This window comes from Sorex fumeus, unplaced genomic scaffold, assembly GCF_029834395.1.
Source record: "Sorex fumeus unplaced genomic scaffold, SorFum_2.1 ptg000039l, whole genome shotgun sequence".
Classification (NCBI taxonomy): Eukaryota; Metazoa; Chordata; class Mammalia; order Eulipotyphla; family Soricidae; genus Sorex; species Sorex fumeus.
Window position 1 is genome coordinate 6,464,876 of NW_026606096.1, and position 9,935 is coordinate 6,474,810.

Below are 9,935 nucleotides of genomic sequence, written 5' to 3' on the forward strand. Positions count from 1 at the left end.
GTGTGATCCCTAAGCCCAGAGCCAAGAGCACTGCAGGGTGTGACCGCCTCACCAAACAAACAAACAAACAAACAGAAGAAAAATCTCCTTATACTCAGGTGATGAAGGATGGGATGGATGAGCCCTTTTATGCATTTTAACAATCAATTACCCACGCCTGCGTCACGTTAAATTCTTTCAATTCGTCCCTCCCCAACTTGGCTTTTCAGGTTCTGGGTTTAAGACTGCAAGTGCATAGGGTCCCCCAGTTCTGAAGCCTGGGCGGAGGCCACGAGGCACCGGGGTCCGCTCACCGTGGCTGCTCGGGCGCAGCACCCACGCCGCGCGCCACGTCCCCCCCGCCCCTCCGAAATCCGGGGAGAGGACCACACTGCAGGCGGAGGGCGCTGGGCGGGGGGTGCGGGGTGGGTGCGGTGACCACCCCAAGGTCACCGTCGCGCCCGCAATCGAGGCCCAGCGCAGCGCGGGCTCCCCCGGTTCGGAATAGGGGGGGTGGAGCGGGGTTCCAGCTCTCTGTCCCGCGCCCTCCCTCTCGCCCCTTCCAGAACCGCGACCCCCCAACCGCTCGCAGAGGCTGGGCAGAAGCGGATCCGCAACCTGCGCTTTAGAGGCTGCCAGGGCCAGCCCCGGTCCCCCCAGCATCCGAGTCCCGCTCGGAGCGAGGACCCTCGAGCGCTGCAACCCCGGCGTCACCCAGACCGCTCTTCCTTTTTCGCCCTCTCAACCCAGCTTTTCCCGACTCCGGGAAGAACCGGGAAGAGAAGGCGGAGGGGAGTGCGGCGCCGCCGAATAAATACTGTGGCCAGGCCCCGCCCACTGACCTCACTTCCGTCCCGCGCCAAGATGGCGGCGCCCGGGCCCTGCCACGCAGACTTCCGCCGGGCGCGGGGAGCCGGGGCCGGCCGCGGGCGGCGGTGAAGGCGGACGCGTGTGTGGGACAGCTGCGGCGCGCTGGTGCGGCCGAGGCCCCCGAGGAGGTGCCCGGGCTCGGGCGGGCCGAGGCGAGCGGGGAGGCCCTCGCCACGTGGGAGGGGGAGGAAGGAGCCGCACGCTGCGGGAGGGACGCCCCGCGCGGGCGCGGGGGGCTTCGGCGCGGGTACGCGAGTCCGACCCGGGCTCCTCTCTGCTCCGCTTCCAGACACCATGTCGGAAGGAAAGGCGGCCGGCGAGCCCAGCGCCCCGGGAGGGTCCCGCTCCCTCCTCACCGGGGCCCGGGGGCTGATCGGGCGGCGACCCGCGCCGCCGCTCACGCCGGGCCGCCTGCCCTCCATCCGCTCCAGAGACCTCACCCTCGGCGGAGTCAAGAAGGTACCTCCGGGGCGCCTTTCCCCCACGGCACGCGACCCCCTTGAGTTCCGGACCCCTGGGTGTGTGTGTGGGGGGGGTGCGTGTGCCTTTGGACACCTTGGCGAATCCCTTCACGCAGGCACTCACTTTGCCTGCAGGTACGAGATGGTGCTCAGAAGTTGCTCAGAGATGCTGCAGGGGCTATTTCGAGGCATTCCGAAGCAGTGTGTGTGTGTGCGTGTGCGTGTGCGTGTGCGTGTGTGTGTGTGTTTTCAAGGCATTCCGAAGCAACGTGTGTGTGTACACACCTTGGAGAATCCCTTGAAAGCCACGTAGAGACTCACTTTGCCTGCTGCAGGAACTAGATGATGCTCAAACGGTGCTCAGAGATGCTGCAGGGGCTAATTCAAGGCATTCCGAAGCAGCGTGTGTGTGCCTGTGTGTGCGCGCGTGTGCACACCTTGGAGAATCCCTTGAAAGCCACGTAGGGACTCACTTTGCTTGCAGGTATGAGATGATGCTCAGAAGGTGCTCAGAGGTGCGGGAGAGAGTGAGTATGTACACACCTTGGAGAATCCCTTGAAAGCCACACAGGCACTCACTTTGCCTGCAAGTAACAAGATGGTGCTCAGAAGGTGCTCAGAGGTGCCGTACTTGCCTGCAAGTAACAAGATGGTGCTCAGAAGGTGCTCAGAGGTGCCGTAGGGGCTAATTCAAGGCATTTCGAAGCAACTTAAGTGTGTGTGTGTGTTTTGGACGTGTGTATATGTGTTTTTTTGGACACTTTGAAGAATCCCTTGAAAGCCACACAGGTACTCACGTTGTCTGCAGGTATGAGATGATGCTCAGATGGTGCTCAGAGATGTTGCAGGGGGCTACATCTCAGCATTCCAAAGCAACTTGAGTGAAAGTGAGTGTGTATGTGTGTGTGTGTGTGTGTGTGTGTGTGTGTGTGTTTTGGACACGTGTGTGTATTTGGACACCTTGGAGAATCCCTTGAAAGCCCGCAGGCACTCACTTTGCCTGCATTTTGAGTTCTTAGGCATGTCTGGCATTAGAAACTCCTATTCCCATCTGTTACATCTGCAACTGTGACTAGAAAAGAGAGGTGACAGGCGCATAAAGCAGCCAGTACGTAAAGATTTCTTTCCCAGTTTTGCCCTGGGGGAGTTTGCTGGGACTGTTAAAGGCAGCTTTTGCACCTTACCTTGCCTGAGTGTGGTCTGTGGATTCCTTTCCCCATGTTCTTCCCATGTTGTGATTCTCCAATTTGATGACAAGCTTGGAGATTAAAGTTAGAAATCCTCAGAGCTCTCCTTTCAGAGGACAGAGATGGGGACTGCTAAAGTGATGGTGGTGGGCGCCCCTTCTGTTCGTAACTCCCCCCCCCCCATACCTAAGCACTGAATTTTCTGGGTTGTGGAGAAGAGTCAGAGTGATCTTGGTCCAAGAATATGCATTTGGGGAGGTTTTGTTTTTCTCTATGCCTTGGGGTCAGAATTTACCAAACCAATATCTCTTGTATTTTATTTTCAGAAAACCTTCACCCCAAATATCATCAGTCGGAAAATCAAGGAAGAGTAAGTAGCTAGGACCTCTGAAAATGTGCATCTGAATGTTTACTCTGAATTTGGAACTTTGGGGGAAATTGCTAGAAATTTATATGTATATTTAGGTCATTTCTCCAGTAGTTTTCAACCCTAGTAGGTGATTTTAGTCTATAAGTTATTTTAGAAAACAAGAGGCAGACAAAAAAAAAAAAAACACTGATGCCTGGAGTTCATCCCTGTAGGTTTTGATTTAACGTGATTTAGTTTTTTTGCAAAGAAAGTGATTTTGTTGTTGTTGCTTTTTGGGTCATACCCAGTGATGCTCAGGGGTTCCTCTTGGCCTGCACTCAGGAATTACTCCTGGCAGTGCTCAGGGGACCATATGAGATGCCAGGGATCATACCTGGGTCAGCCGTGTGCAAGGCAAATGCGCTATCCACTATACTATCACTCCAACTCTGAAGTGATTCTATTGTCAGAGTTGAGAAACAATAATTTAGACAGAAGTATGTCACATTTTCCCTTAAACTATTTGTATTACAGCCTTCCTGCTTTCAGTCAGTATAAGAGTCTGCATTTTTCAAGGACCACTATGATTCAGCTTTGGGGTTATAGTTCTTGTAAACACTTTGGGGTTATAGTTCTTGTAAACAAAAAAGAAAAGTAAAGCAAGCTTGAAGATTGCCACATCATGGAAGTGATAAAGTGCTTGGCCTAGGGTTTGGTTCTGCCTCTTGAGATGTAGTTACTGGTTCATAAACTCACCTCGCTGGTGGTGTGAAGTTTCCCGTTCTTTGGGTTACCCGCCCTGTGTGGGAGAGTGAAATCTGTTTTCTGGGGTGCAGTGTGAGTGAATGGCTTTCGTGAAGTAATTCTCTTTTCCAGGCCCAAGGAAGAAGTAACCATCAAGAAGGAGAAGCGAGAAAGGGACCGAGACCGGCAGAGAGAGGGCCATGGGCGGGGTCGAGGGCGCCCAGAAGTGATCCAGTCCCACTCCATCTTTGAGCAAGGCCCTGCTGAAATGATGAAGAAAAAAGGTACAAATATCTGAGCCTGGGAGGAGGCAGTTAGTGGAGTTCTGTCAAGCTGCTCTGTCAGAGAAGAATGAGGGCGGTGGACTTCCCTGCGGCCCCTTCGGTTTTTCTTGCTGTGACCTCTTCCTCACCTTGTGAACTGGATGATTTTCCACAGGGAATTGGGATAAGACGGTGGATATGTCGGACATGGGGCCCTCTCATATCATCAATATCAAAAAAGAGAAGAGGGAGACGGACGAAGAAACGAAACAGATCCTACGCATGCTGGAGAAGGATGACGTAGGTAGCCGGGGGGGAGCTGCTCTGGGACTGTTGTAAAGATGCTTCCAGGGAGCAGGGCCCAGGTGGAAAAGAGGTCAGTGGTGTTCTGCAGTCCTGGTGAGCCACAGGAACTGTCTTTAGAAAAGGACTACGCTAGACTTGAGTTCAAGTTCTTGTGTATGTGCTGGACGGGTTATGTGACCACCCCTTTCCCCCCGTCTTTTGCAGTTCATCGATGACCCTGGGCTGAAGAATGACACTCGAAACATGCCCGTGCAGCTGCCACTGGCCCATTCCGGGTGGCTTTTTAAGGAAGAAAATGAAGAACCAGATGTGAAACCTTGGCTGGCCGGTCCCAAGGAAGAGGACATGGAGGTGGATGTGCCTGCCGTGAAAGGTGAGTGGGGACCACTGCCTTCCTTCTCGTCCCCTTTTCAGTGGTCGCCTCCGGGAATTCCCCACAGGAATAAGCTCCCCCCCTCCGTCCCTCCCCCCAGACATCAGCAAATAAGCAGGCCCGCTCCCATTCAAGCTCTAAAGTAAAAAGATGCTAAAGTCTGCTCTCTGAGGGGTCAGGCGCTGTCATGGATGAGCAGGCCTCCCTCGTTTTCAAATGATGTCCCACTGCTCCTGTGTCCCTCTACCTAACCAGGGTCTGCCCTTCGACTCCCAAACTGAGGGAAAGAGGGGGGCTGAGGGGAGGGTGCTGTGAGGTGGCATCAAGGGTGGCCCTTTGAAGGTGTTTCCCTTGACCCCAGTGAAAGAGGAGCCACGAGACGAAGAGGAGGAGGCCAAGGTGAAGGCTCCTCCCAGAGCAGCCAGGAAGACTCCCGGTCTCCCGAAGGACATCTCCGTGGCTGAGCTGCTCCGGGAGCTGAGCCTTACCCAAGAGGAAGAGCTGCTGTTCCTCCAGCTGCCCGACACGCTCCCGGGCCAGCCGCCCACTCAGGACATCAAGCCTGTCAAGACCGAGGTGCAGAATGAGGACGGGCAGATGATGGCCATAAAGCAGGAGAAGGACCGGGTATGCTCACCATTGACTTCCGGGAAGATGCAGGGGACCAGCAGGGGATAGCCACAACCCGGAGAGGTGTGGGGGAGCCTTGGTGCCGCCCAGGCAGAAATTGGAGATTAAGAGGCGTTTGTGTTCTTTCTACCCACGAGAGACTTGCACTTTGTCGTTCAGCCCTGAGTGTGTGTGTGTGTGTGTGTGTGTGTGTTGGGGGGGGGTTTTCTACTGACAAATGATACAAGTGAGAGCGCATGCACGCTTGGTGGCAGCGTCAGCACAGCAGTTGTTGACATTTTGCCCATTTGTTGAACATGTTGCAGATTTTTTTTTTAAAAAACAACCCTGTGAAAAGATCCTTTTAGAGAGGAGCACATTCTTCTTTTTTTTCTTTTTTTTTCTTTTTGGGTCACACCTGGAGATGCACAGGGGCTAGTCCTGGCTTTGCACTCAGGAATTGCTCCTGGCAGTGCTCAGGGGACCATATGAGATGCTGGGAATCGAACCCGGGTCGTCTGCGCCCTACCTGTTATGCTATCGCTCCAGCCCCAAGAGAGGAGCACATTCTAATGTTTGCTGCCGATGCCCAGCTTTGGAAAAGGGTCATTCCTAAAGGCTGGTGGACAGAGCTCTTAACCGTGTCTGCATTCCTTGATTCTCTTGGCAGGAAGCCAGGCTGGCAGAGAATGCCTGTACCCTGGCTGACCTGACAGAGGGTCAGGTTGGCAAGCTACTGATCCGCAAGTCAGGAAAGGTACAGCTCCTCCTGGGCAAGGTGACTCTGGACGTGACAATGGGGACGGCCTGCTCTTTCCTGCAGGTGAGAGCCCCGGGAGTCGGGTTCAGTGCCTTTAGGGAGAGGCGCTATTAGGAGTACCAGCTAAGAAGAGGGAGTGGCCACGATGGTGCTCATCACTGCCTTTGTCATTGGCAGGAACTGGTGTCTGTGAGTCTCGGAGACAGTAGGACAGGTGAGATGACGGTCCTGGGACACGTGAAGCACAAACTTGTATGTTCCCCCGATTTCGAGTCCCTCTTGGATCACAAGCAGCGGTAAAACGAGGAGTTGAAGGATGGTGGCGACTACGCCCACGGCTGCTGCCTGCTCCAGACTGCTGGGTGCGATGCCGGAGGGGCCTGTCAGCCCGCACACGCCAGCCGTCAGCAGCCTCTGTCCTGGTCTTCCCCTGCCCCCACGGCAGTGAGTGAGACTGCTCATCCCGGCACTGGGACTCCTCCCTCTTTATTTATTTTCTGTGGGTGTCTTCCCCTTTCCGCTGACTGCCACCTCCCTGACGGAGAGGGGAGGTCCGTGGTGGGTCCAGGCTCCTGGTCTGGGCGCTTTGTGTGGGTGCTCCGGGCTGGAAGCGTGAGCGCTCCTGCTGCGTGCACCACCCCCTTCCTCCTGAACTGCGGGCAGGGAGGATTTGTGTCTGAGGACCCAGCCCTGTGTCCTAGCTGTGTGACCGTGCGGGCAAACTACCTAAGCTTTCCAAGCCTCGCATTCCCCATCTGACCCAAAATGAGGCTCCTACTACCTCTCGGGGCAGGCGTGAGGATTAAAGAAATACAGTTGAGGGGAAGTCCTCGCGGGCCACGGTAGGCACTCAGTAAATGTCAGGTTCCTTTTGCCGGAGGCCTTTTCAAATATGATGAGAGCTTCCACAGCTCCTCCAGAATGACTCGTGGCTTTCCCCATGCATTCTAAGCCCATGGTCCTCCAGACCCGGTGCTGCAGAAGACTGAGCTTCTTGGTTCTGCACACTCTTCTCCCAGTGCCCTATGTTCATGGGGGTGAGGCACTTCAGTTTTCTCAGACGAGCAGTATCTTTCCCCCATCCCGGCACCCGGCAGATGTTCTTGGAAGTCAAAATTAGCCCCATCTGCCTCCTGCACTAACTCCTGTAGAACCAGCCTGCACTCTACTTACTCCCATGAAATTGTTGTTAGTACCTAATTTTTGTAAGTGGTGAAGTCCTCACTACATCATATGCTGCTGAGAAACTTACTTGGTTAGACCGGAAGTAGTGACGTGTGGAGGAATGACGACTTAATACCCTGAACAGATGGCTCCCACCTCAGAAGCTTTGGTTTTGAGAGGCCCCTCTGTCTCCTGTCAAGTGCCCACCCACTCTACTTGAATCTCTGTCCAGCTGCTGCTCTGTCCTTTGGGACCTTGTTCCTTTCACCAGGCTGGGACCCTTGAGTGTATGGTCCCTAGAGAAGCAATTCTGCACCCAGTCTCTGGCTGCGGACTGATTTTCCCCGGGTGCAGGGGGTGCTGTCTTGGAGGTTAGAGAAGGTCTCCTGCCCTGAGCTCTCTGGTTTGTGCCTGTGTCACTGTCGCTTTGGTGGAGCTGTGGAATCCACCTCTGGAGCGGCGACGAAACCGGCCAGGCTTGGTCAGAGCTGCCTCTTCCCAACGTTTCAGTGGCCCCAGCACTTTTGAAGGGATTCACATCCCTTACTCTCACCTTTTCCACACTGAGCCATTTTCATCACAACTGGGACTTTTCCACACTGGTCACCGGAAGCTGCCCAGCCAGCAGCTGTGAGATGAACAAAGAATCACATCCCCTTGTTGTCCCCCATGTAGCTCAGCACCCAGGGAGCTGTAGAGAAGTTGTGTTCTCTCCTCACTGTGGAAGGCTGGAGCTGAAGCCTTCCTTGGAGACACATGCCTTGGACGTCCTGTTGGGTTGTGGTTGAGCTTCAAAGGAACAGCTGTGATGCGGTATCTGGGTTTCTGTACTCGCTTCTCCTTTTCACTGGCAGGGCCGCTGCCAGGGGGTCTCTACTGTGAGACTCTGCGCTCAGTTTGTTTCATGGACACTTTCTGCTGCTGCTTTGGCCAACTCGCAGGCCCTTGTTAGAATGTTTGGGAGTTTGCGGTCTTCAAGAAAGCTCAAGGAAGAGCATGTGCCACTTTCATCTTTGTACACCATTTCAGGTGTTCTGGGGATTGAATGTAAGACCCTGCATCAGAGTCCCTGTCACCTATTCTATCTCCATGATGCCCAGATTGGATGTCATCAATAAAAGTATAGAAGAAAGATGACGCACATCTGCTTTCTTGCCAAGCCTCTGAAGCATACGTACAAACCAACAAATAAATGCAGGTCACAGGAGTAAGAACCCAAAGCCAAATTAAAGTATGAAAGTACATGTGAATTTATAACCACCTGCTTATGTGTGTATGTATTTTGTTAGGGTGCTAAAAGAGCTTTAGGCTCATTTATGTTTTTCAGCTACTTGATCAAGTGACAAAGTTTGAACTTTAGAGGCAGGTTTAGATTTGATTCCGCTTCAGCCCATCAATAACTTGGGTGGAGGATAATTACTTCCCTATGCTCAGTTTTCTTTCTTGTCTGTAAAACGGAGACTATCTGCTTCTTAATAGAGTTGCAATAGACTAAAGTGGACAGGAGGCATTTATTCAGTGCCAGACAGAAAATGCTGCTATCAGGATGTGCTCAGCTCAAGTGACTGGAAACTAGACTGACAGTCACTTTGGAAATAAGGACGTTTGATTATCTCTTCTGACAAGCAAGTTTGAAAATAGCAAGTTCCAGAGTTGGGTGGCAGCCAAAATGGCATCAAGTTGTTCTTGGTTCCATTTGCTCTGCCATCCTTAGTGTTACAAAGTGGTTGGTAGAGCTGATGCTCTGGATCATTTTTGCAAATGGTTGTGTTCAAAGGAAAAGCATGATGCGAAATAGATGACAGTAGAGGAACGTTCTCATTCTGCACCTGTCAGGATTAACCTGCAGAGGCCTCAGCACAACTGCCCAGTGTCTGCTAGGCCAGGTCACACCCTCACTTTGGACAAGGTACTGACAAGGGCTGGGTGGGCCGCTTTGTCCCCTGCGCTGGGTATCCTAGTGCCTGTGGGACAGGGTTTTGTTAGCACAAAAGCAGAGCGACAGGTCCATCCTGTTGTTAGCACCATGTTAGACAATGCTGTCTACTGGGGATAAAGGAAAAATAATATGTATAATCTATGTGGAATCTTTTAAATTTTCACATTCTTCTAAATAAACCAGTTTTAACATTTATAGAGTATTTCCTTTAAGACTCCCAAGTTTTTAAATTATATTTATTGGTATAAATACGACACTTCTGTCACACGCTTTGTCTCTCTTCATTGTCCTCCCACGTTAATGAGCATCTTGTTCTCCCCACACTTCTGACTAGCTGAAAGAATTAGGACATTATGAATCTTGCAGGCCAACCCATGCTGGTGGGAAGTGATTGGTCAGCTTGTCGCTCCCTGAAGACTAAGAGGCTCCTTCCTTAGTTTAAGTGAACTGAAAGTATCAGCACCTGCCCCTCCATATGTCAGGGCACTCCACAGGGCCCCTTTTATAGTTGGTTACAGATGTGGTGTTTGCAGCTTTCCTACTGAAGGGCAGGGGGTGACTAGGGACTCCAGTGTACTGCTCTGAGGAATGGGGGGGAGGGGTTTGATGGGGGAGATGGTACAGTAGTAGGGTACTTGCCTGTGACAAATGGATTCAATCCCTGCTACCCCATGGTGTCCCCTGAGACCCACCAGGAGTGATGCTTGAGCACAGCCCAGTGTGACTCCCTAACAGCTGAGGGACAATTGAACTTCCCACTATTCGAGGCATTTACACTTAAGATTCAGGGGGAAAAAAAGCCTTGATTGGCTGTAGGATAAGCTGTTTTGTACTTCCTCAGGTAGCTTAGGTTTATCAGGTCACACCCATCTAAGGACACTGAACTTGTAAGCAATGTCCTTTCTGTGTGGACACAGGAAGACAGTTAATA

The 9,935-nt window shown here is 52.7% G+C and overlaps 1 protein-coding gene across 1 annotated transcript; it reads left to right on the plus strand.

Moving 5' to 3' along the window:
• Nucleotides 1-822: 822 nt before the first annotated feature.
• POLR3D (RNA polymerase III subunit D) lies at nt 823-9,201 on the plus strand. The gene is made up of 9 exons (XM_056119118.1): nt 823-954; nt 1,139-1,308; nt 2,824-2,867; nt 3,723-3,874; nt 4,029-4,153; nt 4,364-4,532; nt 4,894-5,159; nt 5,812-5,964; nt 6,079-9,201. The coding sequence occupies exons 2-9, from the start codon at nt 1,144-1,146 to the stop codon at nt 6,199-6,201; spliced, it is 1,197 nt and encodes a 398-aa protein (XP_055975093.1). The 5' UTR covers nt 823-954; nt 1,139-1,143; the 3' UTR covers nt 6,202-9,201.
• The last annotated feature ends 734 nt before the right edge of the window (nt 9,202-9,935 follow it).

Excerpts from the sequence above, each read along its gene's own strand:
- POLR3D (XM_056119118.1), top strand. The coding sequence starts at position 1,144 with ATGTCGGAAGGAAAGGCGGCCGGCGAGCCCAGCGCCCCGGGAGGGTCC. Across the intron at positions 2,868-3,722 it reads AGTCGGAAAATCAAGGAAGA|GCCCAAGGAAGAAGTAACCA; the intron begins GTAAGTAGCTAG and ends TCTCTTTTCCAG. Across the intron at positions 5,160-5,811 it reads TAAAGCAGGAGAAGGACCGG|GAAGCCAGGCTGGCAGAGAA; the intron begins GTATGCTCACCA and ends TTCTCTTGGCAG.